This window comes from Lissotriton vulgaris, unplaced genomic scaffold (genome assembly GCF_964263255.1).
Source record: "Lissotriton vulgaris unplaced genomic scaffold, aLisVul1.2 SCAFFOLD_650, whole genome shotgun sequence".
Classification (NCBI taxonomy): domain Eukaryota; kingdom Metazoa; phylum Chordata; class Amphibia; order Caudata; family Salamandridae; genus Lissotriton; species Lissotriton vulgaris.
This window is the reverse complement of record NW_028245951.1, coordinates 65,182-79,460: the sequence shown is the minus strand read 5'-3', so window position 1 is coordinate 79,460 and position 14,279 is coordinate 65,182. Positions and strand designations below refer to the sequence as shown.

Below are 14,279 nucleotides of genomic sequence, written 5' to 3'. Positions count from 1 at the left end.
CTGGACATCGGCCGAGAAGTTGGCGGACCTCAACCAGGCGTGGCGTCGAACCGCCACCGTCGTTGCCATCGCCCTGCCCAGTGAGTCCGTGGTATCCAGCCCACACCGGATAGAAAAGCGTGCCGCATCTCGGCCGTCCGCAAGGGTTTGGCTGAGTTTAGCCCTGACCTCCTCAGGGCATTGTGGCAGCACCTCCGCAACCGTGTCCCACAGAGTGTGGGTGTAGCGGCCCAAGAGACAGTTGGTGTTTACAGACCGTAGCCCTAGGCTCACAGACGAGAAGACCTTCTTCCCGAACTGCTCATATCTCTTGGATTCCCTGTCGGGCGGGGCCGACGGGAATGCGGTTTGGGAGTTAGAGGCCTGGATGACCAGGCTCTCGGGGGTGGGATGGGTGGACAAAAAGCATGGGTCGCCCGGTGCCGGGCGGTAGCGTCTGGCCACGTTCCTGTCCACAGGGGGGCCTGTGGCGGGCTTGGACCAAGTGCCCAGAAGAACGTCACACAAATCCTCATTGAACGGCAGGAGGGGCTCCGCGGAGCCGGACTGCTGTTTGAGGACCTCAGTGAGGAGATTAGTCCTCACGGCCGCGACGGGGAGCTGAAGGTTTAAGGCCTTAGCTGCCTTCGTCAACACTACGCTGTAAGCAGAACCCGCCTCCGAAGCCACAGTCGGGGGCGACGTAAATCCAGTGTCTGGCGAGGTGTCAATACCACTGGCCTCCCCAAGCTCATATGTCCAGTCCTGATGTGACTGGCAATCACGTGCCAGAGGGTCCTCGGACCCCTCCCATTGCTCCTCGTCACCTGGCTCCTGGAGACCAGGATTAACAGCCAGGGCCTCCTCGTGGAGATAGAAGTCTCCAAAGGCCGACGGAATCGGCGCCCAGCGGCGCCCCTCCGACTCCTGAGTAGGACCGTAGGAAACATTGGGGTCGGCAACCACATCCGCTGCCGGGGACGACACCTGAAGGGACGGCGCCGGCGAGGTCGTAAGGTCGACCGGCGAGGTCCCAGATCCGGAGCCGGATCCAGCGAGGTCGCGCGGCGCCGGGACCGAAGTCGCCAGCGGCGCCGGGGCCGAAGCACCCGACGTCGTCGGGGCCGAAGCGCCCGACCCGGAAGGACCTCCAGACGGAGCCGATCGGCCCGAAGGCGCCACGGGAACCGACTGAGGAGGGAGGGCCCTCATGGCCATGAGGTACCTCTCGACCTCCTCCTGCGACGCGCCGTGCCCAGGGACCCGAAGGTGTGGGGCAGGCGGCGACGCTTGCGACTCCCGCGGAGCCGCGTGGGCGGTGTCGCCCGAGTCCCCGGCCGCATTGAGCGAGCGTCGGGGCGGGTCGGAGGACCGATGGTGTCGCTCCGACCTCTCATGCCTCTTACCTGAGGACTTGGAACCAGACGATCGGTGTCCACTTCCAGAACGTCGATGACTCCGACCTCGCGACCTGTCCCTCGACCTCCCGTGGGACCGGGACCGGGACCTGGAGTGGCGCGGGGCCGAGTGCCTCAGCTCGAGACGCTTGCGGGACCGCTCCCGCCTAGCCTTTGACGTCAGGGCCCGGCAGTCGGCGCAGGTTCGATCGTCGTGGTCGAGGCCTAAGCACTTCAGGCACCGGCGATGGGGGTCCGTGACCGACATGAGTCGGCCGCACTTCGAACAAGGCTTGAACCCGGGCATCCCTGGCACCGATAGTCGAGACAGTCGACTAAGAGAAGATCAAAAAGGATCAAAATTTTTCAGTCAAAAAGTGACTGGGGGTAGAGCTTCTTCCGATCTGCGCTAGCTGGCGCGGAAAAAAGAAGAACTGACGTCAGCGCGCATGGGCGCCGTCTAAGTACTCCGACGACGTCATCCCGGCGCTCACGACGCCGACGACGGACGCGGAGCCGCAGACGACGCCTACCGGCGCGCAGGGGTATTGCTACGCAAAAGTTTCCGGATCCAGTCTGACGCCTGGGGATATTCTAAGGTAAGGAATCTATCACTAACGTGTCTCTTTCAGATTCTCCTGCTAGAGGTCTCATCAGATAAAACTAAATAGAGCAAAAATGATAATGAGGAAATAGGGTTATCAAATATTTATCTGCACATCATCCAGTAAAGTTTGTTTCAATTCTATTTTAATATTTGATTTCATCACACTTCAGAATTAAAACAAGATTACAAGATTTACAGGCCTGTTTATAGAAAGAAGCACTCGTGCAAGTATACAACAATGGGAGATGGCGTGAAAAGACTTTGCTCCATTGGAGTGAAGAAAACACCCAGGACAGCCTAAAACAAATAAAGCCACCAAATAGAAAGCCAGAAAACATGTGCTACAACCACAAAGCCAATGCTAAGCAACATGAGGCACGCTTTCCCTGGGAAGCTTTATGAATGTCGCCAAGATGTCTTCGGCAAATCTGTTTGGTAGAGGTTGACTTTGAAAAAAAAGTGGTCTCCCAACTATTGAAATATATTTTAAATAACTTGTATAATTAATTTACAAGCTATTAAAAAGGGTTAGAAAAGAAAACGGACATTCTATAGCTTTTCATTTCACACAGCATGATTGTCAGGCAGTTCATTTTACTTTTCTTTCTCTGACTCCAAAGTTAGAGCATTCTGTAAACACAATCTCAGGATACATTAAGGTGCAATTTGTAAGAAGACATAAGCGGACATCTGACCTCTGTCTTAGAACACACAGCAAATGTAACAAGATTTAAAAGCATTGTTATTACTCTTTCACTATCTAAATTAAAAGAACACCTGTTTTGTCAGCTGGAGTCTCGCCAGACCAAGCCAGTAGTCCCTAAAGATAGCTCGCCCTGATAACATCTGGTTCGCCATAGCGAGTAGATTTCTTGAGGAAATAAATACACACACGTGTCTAATGTATATTTGCACATCACAAAGGGAAAGGAGATTATAGCACAGATGTGCTACAATATTAAAATAATGACATCAAGGAGTCAAAAGATGTACAAACACCACAAATTCAAAACACCAGATACTTTCTCATACCTGTTTTCTTTCTTTAGGATTCAGCAGCAAGTAACGGGGATCAAAAACTATCTTGTGCAGCTCCTTTTCCCAAGTTGAAAAAGCAGACACCTTTAAAATAGGAATTTATATAACCATTAAAAATGGCTTTAGGAATATTGAATTTCACAAATGTTACAAAGGCTACATAATGCAGACTTACAAATTACAGAATATCAGTTAAAAAGAGGATGTGTCTGAAACCAAGGCTGAACTTCCCATCACTAATAGATGACAAGCAGCGGGTGGTTAGCATGGCAGCCTGGCACATTAATTGGTCCTGCAAACCCTCGGATAATTACACAGAAGTCACACACACCTAATTAGTCATTAAAACTACCACTACTGAGTGACATTTAGAATCCATCACAGAGGAAAGCCTTGAAGTTTTTACTTCTACTTCTCTGATGCCTTTCAAAATGGTTTGATTTACTCAAGATTCTTTTTTTGAAAGAAAAACTTGTTGAATACTAATCAGGCCTCCACATAGTCAAAGCCCAAACATCTAGCTCTGTTGAAATCAATTATGAATAAAAAATGTTACACTTCAAACAAGGTAAGAACAATGGATGCCTTGAAGATGCCACTTTAGGGAGTAAAGTCATTGGAATGTTAGACACAAAGGAGAAAACTTAAAAAACATTTTTGAGCTGAAGAATCAGTCACATTGTAAGATTCATCCCCTCTCAATCAACATCACACATTTAACAAGCACAGGAGAAGCCAATAGGTCTTGCTTACGAGAAACTATTGGCTTTGTCAAAGTCTTAACCATATTGCATAACAGCCAGGCTGCCAAGCAGCATGGCTGAAAGGAAAAACTTACTTTGTGCTGTATTACGCGTGTTCCTCGGTCCACCACTGATCATTCAGATAGTGTGGAGGGATAGATCGCCCACCAGAAAGTGTGAAACTACACTTCCAGTTAGCGCCGAGGTTAGCAGTCTAGCTGCTCACCACCACCGGCATAAAAACCGGATGCCTCCTCGGATGCGCAGCGGACGTGCGCAGCGGGCGCGCCTAAGGCAAGCCCGTCTGTGCCCGTCTGCGCCTGTCCCGGGCCTAGGGCCATACCCCCTGGCCCTGAGACCATCCACCTCACCGGCGCCTCTCTGCGATATTCCTCGAAACACCTAAGGGATCTTAATACCGATAAGATCAACCCGTGTTGCAAGACACTGCCACTACTTACCCATACCCATAGTACCTCAGCCCCTGAAACCTGCCCGGGTTGCAATTTTAGAATCCCCTCCCCTCCTGCTACCACAAGCCCCTTGACTAAAACCCAGGATTCCAGGCCCCCATATCACATGGCACTGATCAATGCCCGCTACCTTCCCAAACACTATCTGGAAATCGGGGAGTCCATCATTGATCAGGAACTGGACATCCTCTTCATCACGGAATCGTGGGGGGATGCGGCCTCTGGTCCTGACTTTTGCGCTGCCACCCCTGACGGTTATTGTGTGGCAAGACTGGACAGAGCTATGGGTAAGGGCGGTGGCTTAGCCATCATTCATAAAGCTACCTATCCTGTTAAAATAGAACCCATACATGGCTCAGATTGTGAGGCCTTGGCTTATTCCATCTCCCTCAATCACAACCAAGCTTTCCGCAGATCCCTGAAGACCTGGCTATTTGATCAATGATCCCACCTGCTGGTTTTTGTCCCATGAAGTTCTAATGCGCCAAGACACCCCATGGTATTTGTTGCGCAATACAAATTACGTAAACATAAACATAAAAAGATAGGTGCTGGACTCTGCCAGCACTGGCTGAGTCATAGCATTTTTTTTACTTCTAGCCGGATGGGAAGCAATACAGAGGAAGGATGTGTGGGTCAGGGAACAGATCATCAAGGGTGTGGGAACAAAACACTGATGTGGTCAGCGCTGGCTGCATTATAGGGCTTTTTTGTTTACTATGTGGTGGAAGGTTGCACATAGAGTAGGCCGGAGGCAACAAAAAGGAGGGAGACTGAGCCGAGGGCCTACACTTACAATAGGGGGAGGAATGGATACGCTTGGGGAAAGATGATGGACAATGAAGGGTGGGAGGAGCCGGGGGTAAGTTACAAAATGGACAACAGAAGGAAAGGTGGGAGGGTGGAGTCAAACAATAAGGGGGTGGATGGTGGGCCCAGCAACATGGATGAGGGTGGGTTGATCAAGAGTGAAGTGGCGGCGGTCAAGCAACATGGACGAGGGAGGGTGGGGTTTAAGCAACACGGACGAGGGAGGGTGAAGCAACACAGACTGGGAGGGAGGGTGGGGATGAAGCAACACGGACGGGGAGGGAGGGTGGGGATAAAGCAACACGGACGGGGAGGGAGGGTGGGGTTCAAAGCAACACGGACGGGGAGGGAGGGTGGGGTTAAAGCAACACGGACGGGGAGGGAGGGTGGGGATAAAGCAACACGGACGGGGAGGGAGGGTGGGGATAAAGCAACACGGACGGGGAGGGAGGGTGGGGATAAAGCAACACGGACGGGGAGGGAGGGTGGGGATAAAGCAACACGGACGGGGAGGGAGGGTGGGGATAAAGCAACACGGACGGGGAGGGAGGGTGGGGATAAAGCAACACGGACGGGGAGGGAGGGTGGGGATAAAGCAACACGGACGGGGAGGGAGGGTGGGGATAAAGCAACACGGACGGGGAGGGAGGGTGGGGATGAAGCAACACGGACGGGGAGGGAGGGTGGGGATGAAGCAACACGGACGGGGAGGGAGGGTGGGGATGAAGCAACACGGACGGGGAGGGAGGGTGGGGATGAAGCAACACGGACGGGGAGGGAGGGTGGGGATGAAGCAACACGGACGGGGAGGGAGGGTGGGGATGAAGCAACACGGACGGGGAGGGAGGGTGGGGATCAAAGCAACACGGACGGGGAGGGAGGGTGGGGATCAAAGCAACACGGACGGGGAGGGAGGGTGGGGATCAAAGCAACACGGACGGGGAGGGAGGGTGGGGATCAAAGCAACACGGACGGGGAGGGAGGGTGGGGATCAAAGCAACACGGACGGGGGAGGGAGGGTGGGGATCAAAGCAACACGGACGGGGGAGGGCGGGAGGGATAAAGCAACACGGACGGGGGAGGGCGGGAGGGATAAAGCAACACGGACGGGTGAGGGCGGGAGGGATAAAGCAACACGGACGGGGAGGGCGGGAGGGATAAAGCAACACGGACGGGGGAGGGCGGGAGGGATAAAGCAACACGGACGGGGGAGGGCGGGAGGGATAAAGCAACACAGTCGGGGAGGGCGGGAGGGATAAAGCAACACAGACGGGGAGGGCGGGAGGGATGAAGCAACACGGACGGGAGGGCGGGGGGATGAAGCAACACGGACGGGGAGGGCGGGGGGGATGAAGCAACACGGACGGGGAGGGCGGGGGGGATGAAGCAACACGGACGGGGAGGGCAGGGGGGATGAAGCAACACGGACGGGGAGGGCGGGGGGGATGAAGCAACACGGACGGGGAGGGCGGGGGGATGAAGCAACACGGACGGGGAGGGTGAGGGGGGGTGAAGCAACACGGACGGGGAGGGTGGGGGGGATGAAGCAACACGGACGGGGAGGGTGGGGGGGATGAAGCAACACGGACGGGGAGGTGGGGGGATGAAGCAACACGGACGGGGAGGGTGGGGGTGATGAAGCAACACGGACGGGGGAGGGTGGGGGGATGAAGCAACACGGACGGGGGAGGGTGGGGTTCAAAGCAACACGGACGGGGGAGGGAGGGAGTGGTTCAAAGCAACACGGACGGGGGAGGGAGGGAGGGGTTCAAAGCAACACGGACGGGGGAGGGAGGGTGGGGTTCAAAGCAACACGGACGGGGGAGGGAGGGTGGGGTTCAAAGCAACACAGACGGGGAGGGAGGGTGGGGTTCAAAGCAACACGGACGGGGGAGGGAGGGTGGTGTTCAAAGCAACACGGACGGGGGAGGGAGGGTGGGGTGCAAAGCAACACGGACGGGGGAGGGAGGGTGGGGGGGGGGTCTAGGGACAGGGATAGTGGGGGGGTGTCCAGCAAAAGGTACAGGGAGGGTGGGGGGGTGTCCAGCAACAGGTACAGGGAGGGTGGGGGGGGTGTCCAGCAACAGGGACAGGGAGGGTGGGGGGGGTGTCCAGCAACAGGGACAGGGAGGGTGGGGGGCTGTCCAGCAACAGGGACAGGGAGGGTGGGGGGCTGTCCAGCAACAGGGACAGGGAGGGTGGGGGGGTGTCCAGGGACAGGGAGGGTGGGGGGCTGTCCAGCAACAGGGACAGTGGGGGGGGTGTCCAGCAACAGGGACAGGGAGGGGCCTAGGGACAGGGAGGGTGGGGGGGGGGGTGTCCAGCAACAGGGACAGGGAGGGTGGGGGATGTCCAGCACCAGGGACAGGGGGGGTGGGGGGGGGGGTGTCCAGCAACAGGGACAGGGAGGGTTCGGGGGTGTCCAGCGACAGGGAGGGTGGGGGGGTGTCCAGCAACAGGGACAGGGAGGGTGGGGGGGTCCAGCAACAGGGACAGGGAGGGTGGGGGGGGGTCCAGCAACAGGGACAGGGAGGGTGGGGGGGTGTCCAGCAACAGGGACAGGGAGGGTGGGGGGGGGGGGTCCAGCAACAGGGACAGGGAGGGTGGGGGGGGGTCCAGCAACAGGGACAGGGAGAGGTCTAGGGACAGGGAGGGTGGGGGGGGGGGTCCAGCAACAGGGACAGGGAGGGTGGGGGGGGGGCCAGCAACAGGGACGGGGAGGGTGGGGGGGGGTCCAGCAACAGGGACGGGGAGGGTGGGGGGGGGGTCCAGCAACAGGGACGGGGAGGGTGGGGGGGGGGTCCAGCAACAGGGACGGGGAGGGGGTCCAGCAACACGGTTGGGGAGGGTGGGGGGGTCCAGCAACACGGTCGGGGAGGGTGGGGGGGGGTCCAGCAACACGGTCGGGGAGGGTGGGGGGGGTCCAGCAACACGGTCGGGGAGGGTGGGGGGGGTCCAGCAACACGGTCGGGGAGGGTGGGGGGGGGGTCCAGCAACACGGTCGGGGAGGGTGGGGGGGGGGTCCAGCAACACGGTCGGTCCAGCAACACGGTCGGGGAGGGTGGGGGGGGGGTCCAGCAACACGGTCGGAGAGGGTGGGGGGGGGTCCAGCAACACGGTCGGGGAGGGTGGGGGGGGGTCCAGCAACACGGTCGGGGAGGGTAGGGGGGGGTCCAGCAACACGGGCGGGGGGTCCAGCAACAGGGTCGGGGAGGGTGGGGGGGGGTCCAGCAACACGGTCGGGGAGGGTGGGGGGGGTCCAGCAACACGGTCGGGGAGGGTGGGGGGAGGGGGGGGTCCAGCAACAGGGTCGGGGAGGGTGGTCCAGCAACAGGGTCGGGGAGGGTGGTCCAGCAACAGGGTCGGGGAGGGTGGTCCAGCAACAGGGTCGGGGAGGGTGGGGGAGGGTCCAGCAACCGGGTCGGGGAGGGTCCAGCAACAGGGTCGGGGAGGGTGGGGGAGGTTCCAGCAACAGGGTCAGGGAGGGTCCAGCAACAGCGTCGGGGAGGGTGGGGGAGGTTCCAGCAACAGGGTCGGGGAGGGTCCAGCAACAGCGTCGGGGAGGGTGGGGGAGGTTCCAGCAACAGGGTCGGGGAGGGTCCAGCAACAGCGTCGGGGAGGGTGGGGGAGGTTCCAGCAACAGGGTCGGGGAGGGTCCAGCAACAGCGTCGGGGAGGGTGGGGGAGGTTCCAGCAACAGGGTCGGGGAGGGTCCAGCAACAGCGTCGGGGAGGGTGGGGGAGGGTCCAGCAACAGGGTCGGGGAGGGTCCAGCAACAGCGTCGGGGATGGTGGGGGGGGGGGGGTGTCCAGCAACAGGGTCGGGGAGGGTGGGGGGGGGCCAGCAACAGGGTCGGGGAGGGTGGGGGGGGCCAGCAACAGGGTCGGGGAGGGTGGGGGGGGGGCCAGCAACAGGGTCGGGGAGGGTGGGAGGGGTCCAGCAACAGGGTCGGGGAGGGTGGGAGGGGTCCAGCAACAGGGTCGGGGAGGGTGGGAGGGGTCCAGCAACAGGGTCGGGGAGGGTGGGAGGGGTCCAGCAACAGGGTCGGGGAGGGTGGGGGGGGTCCAGCAACAGGGTCGGGGAGGGTGGGGGGGGTCCAGCAACAGGGTCGGGGAGGGTGGGGGGGGTCCAGCAACAGGGTCGGGGAGGGTGGGGGGGGGGTCCAGCAACAGGGTCGGGGAGGGTGGGGGGGGTCCAGCAACAGGGTCGGGGAGGGTGGGGGGGGTCCAGCAACAGCGTCGGGGAGGGTGGGGGGGGGGTCCAGCAACAGCGTCGGGGAGGGTGGGGGGGGGGTCCAGCAACAGCGTCGGGGAGGGTGGGGGGGGGGTCCAGCAACAGCGTCGGGGAGGGTGGGGGGGGGGGTCCAGCAACAGCGTCGGGGAGGGTGGGGGGGGGTCCAGCAATAGCGTCGGGGAGGGTGGGGGGGGGGTCCAGCAACAGCGTCGGGGAGGGTGGGGGGGGGGTCCAGCAACAGCGTCGGGGAGGGTGGGGGAGGTTCCAGCAACAGGGGGGGGGGGTGTCCAGCAACAGGGTCGGGGAGGGTGGGGGGGGTCCAGCAACAGGGTTGGAGAGGGTGGGGGGGGTCCAGCAACAGGGTTGCGGATGGGGAGGGGTGTCAAGCAACAGACAGGGGAGGCTGGGCGCGGGGTCAAGCAACACCGAGGTGGCGAGGGGTCAAGCAATACCGAGGTGGGAGGCGGCGGGGGGTCAAGCAACACCGAGGCGTGAAGGCAGGCATGGAGGCCAAGCAACACCGAGGCGGGAAGACAGGCATGGGGGTCAAGCAACACCGAGGCGGGAATGAGGGTCAAGCAACATCGCAGAGGGAAGGCTGCATGGGCGTCAAGCAGTACAGAGGCAGGAGGGTGTGCGGGGGGGTCAAGCAACACCAAGGCAGGAGGGCGGGCAGGGGGTCAAGCAACAGCAAGGCGGGCATGGGGTCAAGCAACACAGAGGCGGGTGGGCACAGGGGTCAAGGAACACCGAGGCAGGCGGGAGGGTCAAGCAACACCGAGGCGAGAGGGTGGGCGGGAGGGTCAAGCATTACCGAGGCGAGAGGGTGGGCGGGAGGGTCAAGCAACACCGAGGTGGGAGAGTGGGCGGGAGGGTCAAGCAACACCGAGGCGGGAGGGTCAAGCAACACAGAGGCGAGAGGGCAGGCGGGAGGGAGGGTCAAGCAACACAGAGGAGGGAGGGTGGGAGGGAGGGTCAAGCAACACCGAGGAGGGAGGGTGGGCGGGAGGGTCAGCAACACCGAGGAGGGAGGGTGGGCGGGAGGGTCAAGCAACACCGAGGCGGGAGGGAGGGTCAAGCAACATCGAGGCGGGAGGGAGGGTCAAGCAACATCGAGGCGGGAGGGAGGGTCAAGCAACATCGAGGCGGGAGGGAGGGTCAAGCAACACCGAGGCGGGAGGGTCAAGCAACACCGAGGCGGGAGGGCGGGCGGGAGGGTTAAGCAACACCGAGGCGGGAGGGCGGGCGGGAGGGTCAAGCAACACCGAGGCGGGTTCAAGCAACACCGAGGCGGGAGGGCGGGCGGGAGGGTCAAGCAACACCGAGGCAGGAGGGCGGGCGGGAGGGTCAAGCAACACCGAGGCAGGAGGGCGGGCGGGAGGGTCAAGCAACACCGAGGTTAGGGTCAAGCAACACCGAGGCGGAGTATCAAGCAACACCGAGGTTAGGGTCAAGCAGCACCGAGGCGGTAGGGCGGGCGGGTCAACCAACACCTGCTAGAGGGACAACCAACACCGAGGCGGGGGGGCGGGCAAGAGGTTCAACCAACACCGAGGCAGGAGGGCGGGAGGGTTCAACCAACACCGAGACAGGAGGGCGGGAGGGAGGGTCCACCAACACCGAGGCGGGAGGGTGAGCCAACCAACACCGAGGCGGGAGAGGGTCAACCAACACAGAGGCAGGTAGGTCAACTAACACAGAGGTAGGGGCAACCAAGACTGAGGTAGGACCGAGGCGGGAGTGCAGGTCAACCAAGACCGAGGCGGGAGGGTAAACCAACACAGACGGAAGTGTCAACCAACACTGAGGCGGGAGGGGGGCGGGGGGCGGGAGGATCAACCAACACCGAGGCGGAAGGGTGGGCAGGAGGATCAACCAACACCGAGGCAGGAGGATGGGTGGGAGGATCAACCAACACCGAGGCAGGAGGGTGGGCGGGAGGATCAACCAACACTGAGGCGGAAGGGTTAACCAACACCGAGGCAGGAGGGTCAACCAACACAGAGGCGGGAGGGTGGCAGGAGGGTCAACCAACACAGAGGCGGGAGGGTGGCAGGAGGGTCAACCAGCACCGAGGCGGGAGGGTCAACCAACACCGATGCGTGAGGGCGGGCGGGAGGGTCAACCAACACAGATGCGGGAGGGAGGGTCAACCACGGTGATGCGGGAGGGCGGGCGGGAGGCTCAACCAACACCGAGGCAGGAGGGCGGGCGGTAGGTTCAAGCAACACTGAGGCGGGAGGGTCAAGCAACACCAAAGCGGGAAGCCGGGCTGGAGGGTCAAGCAACGACGAGGCAGGAGGGTGGGAGGGTCAAGCAACGACGAGGCGGGAGGATGGGCGGGTCAAGTAACGACGGGAGGGTGGGCGGGTCAAGCAACAACGAGCCCGGAGGGTGGGTGGGTCAAGCAACACAGAGGCGGGAGGGTGGGTGGGTCAAGCAACACAGAGGCGGGAGGGTGGGTGGGTCAAGCAACACAGAGGCGGGAGGGTGGGTGGGTCAAGCAACACAGAGGCGGGAGGGTGGGTGGGTCAAGAACACCGAGGCTTCAAGCAACACCGAGGCGGGCGGGTGGGCGGGTCAAGCAACACCGAGGCCGGAGGGTCAAGCCTCACAAGGCATGAGGACGGGCCAAGCAACACAGAGGCAGGAGGACGGGTGGGTTGATTCAAGCAACATCGAGGCGGGGGTCAAGTAACAGCGAGGCGGAGGGCAGGCATGAGGGACAAGCATCACAGAGGGGGGTTGTCAAGCAACACAGAGGTGGGAGGGAGGGTGGGGTGATCAAGCAACACAGAGGTGGGAGGGCGGGTGGGGTGATCAAGCAACACAGAGGTGGGAGGGCGGGTGGGGTGATCAAGCAACACAGAGGTGGGAGGGCGGGTGGGGTGATCAAGCAACACAGAGGTGGGAGGGCGGGTGGGGTGATCAAGCAACACAGAGGTGGGAGGGCGGGTGGGGTGATCAAGCAACACGAGGTGGGCAGGTGGGGTGATCAAGCAGCACAGAGGTGGGAGGGTGGGTGGGGTGATCAAGCAGCACAGAGGTGGGAGGGCGGGTGGGGTGATCAAGCAGCACAGAGGTGGGAGGGCGGGTGGGGTGATCAAGCAGCACAGAGGTGGGAGGGCGGGTGGGGTGATCAAGCAGCACAGAGGTGGGAGGGCGGGTGGGGTGATCAAGCAGCACAGAGGTGGGAGGGCGGGTGGGGTGATCAAGCAACACAGAGGCGGGAGGGTGGGGAGAGTCTAGCAACATGGACATGGGAGGGGTGTCAAGCAACACATTTGTGAGGACACTAAGATTAGAAAAACAATGGAGATAGCTAAAAGACTCATTCTGGTAGAAAGCTTCAACTTAAAAAAAAAGTAGAGACTAAAAGAATGAGCAGTAGAAGGACACAAGTAATGCACCAATGCTCCAGGGAATAGACACGAAGCGGAAGGAAGTCTACTGCATCTGACCAATAAGAAGCATGCACATGAGAGACAATATCAGCTACCAATGGTAAGCGATGGGTGGCCTGTAAGCCCACTGTCAGAAAACAAGAGGTCTCATAGAGACAGTACATGCACTGTCTTGGGAAGACAAAAAAAAAGTTTCAAATAAATCATAAAAGATAGTTTCCTAACCCCTCTCTCAAGCAGCATATCTCTGAACTGTTTCATTCGAGCATCCAGTGGAACAATAGCTCTTTCCCGAGCAGCCTTGATTTCAGCCTCCATAGCAGCCTCCTTATCCGATTCCAGATCCTTGATATCCTCTTTCCTGCAAAACAATAATGCACATATATAAATGTACCCATATTTATGAACTTTAAAAAGCAATATTTCTTCCTATGAACAATAGGAAGATGTGGCAGTGTTTCTCCATGGCTGAGAGAACAAAACCTGACTAAGCATACTACAGTTTAATAAACAACAAAAGAAAGACACTGCGGGTCATATGGTCACAAGACAACTTGAAGACAAAATACTAGGTAAACCCACTATTGAAAGGTACAGTACAGATGAAAGGACAGAAAAGAGGCTATTAAAGAAATAACTGTTACCCAAGTAATAAGAAGAGAATAGGTTACTTAACCTGTAAGAATCTATTTGTAGTGTGAAGTGCCATAGATTTGTATGCTTAGCATACTCCTGCCATCTAGTATTGAACATATGCAACTTGTTTTACTTCGAAGAAGTCTTTTGAGTCATAAGGTATGGTGACTCCTATGCACAAACAGGAACAACAAATTTTGCTATAGGCAGATGGGAACGCTTCGCCAGTAGATTGGCATAAACATTAACCACACCACTTAAAATAACGCTCCACCAAGCTCCCAGTGAGAGGGGGGGGGGGGGCATTCCAAGTGCCCAATGGAAACCACTGAAGCAACTCAAAAAGGCTATAACTAGCATCCTAAGATCCCTGAGATATAAACCTGAGGACATAAAATTTCAAATATTCCTTCAACAAAAAAAGGACACTTCAGATACTGAAGAGGGCTGCCAATAGGTCATAGGTCACAAGAAGACAAGGTCTGTGCAAGGCTATTCTCAGATATTAAGCTAAATGACAGCGTACACTTTACTGGGGAGGGGGGGGGGGAACGGTCGGCAAGATAATGGGTCTATCCCTCACGGGAGTGGTTTCTCACATGTCTGAAAAAACATGGGCAGCCTTTCTGGTGGATCATTTCAATCATCAATCTGTTGCAAATGTCACACGCCAGGCAGCTACAATGACGCCAAAGGATACCCCTAAAGAAATCAGTTCAAGTGGAGACAGAGCTTCATCACCCTCACCCCAACCAGCTGACGAATCACAGCATGCCTCAAAGTCAATCTGAATTAACTCAATTAGATGGCACTCAACCTCTCCCCTTTCCCTCTCTATTTGTCTCTCCGGACATTGGACACAGTTCTTCCTAGTCTTCCTACTATGGCTCCTTCCTCCAATCCTTTCCTATAAATTCTCTCAACCTCGTTGTTTGTTTACTGTACCTTACTACGCAATTG

The 14,279-nt window shown here is 58.6% G+C and overlaps 1 protein-coding gene across 2 annotated transcripts in view; it reads right to left on the bottom strand.

The window, feature by feature from the left end:
- LOC147666208 (transcription elongation regulator 1-like) overlaps window positions 1-14,279 on the bottom strand; it is a 377,596-nt gene that overhangs the window by 318,739 nt on the left and 44,578 nt on the right. For both annotated transcript variants that reach the window (XM_086949207.1, XM_086949208.1), the window contains exons 2-3: window positions 12,909-13,044; window positions 3,016-3,105 (exon numbers count right to left, since the gene is read on the bottom strand). In XM_086949207.1, coding sequence (XP_086805333.1) covers window positions 3,016-3,105; window positions 12,909-13,044 — 226 coding nt within the window. The remainder of the gene's footprint in view (window positions 1-3,015; window positions 3,106-12,908; window positions 13,045-14,279) is intronic.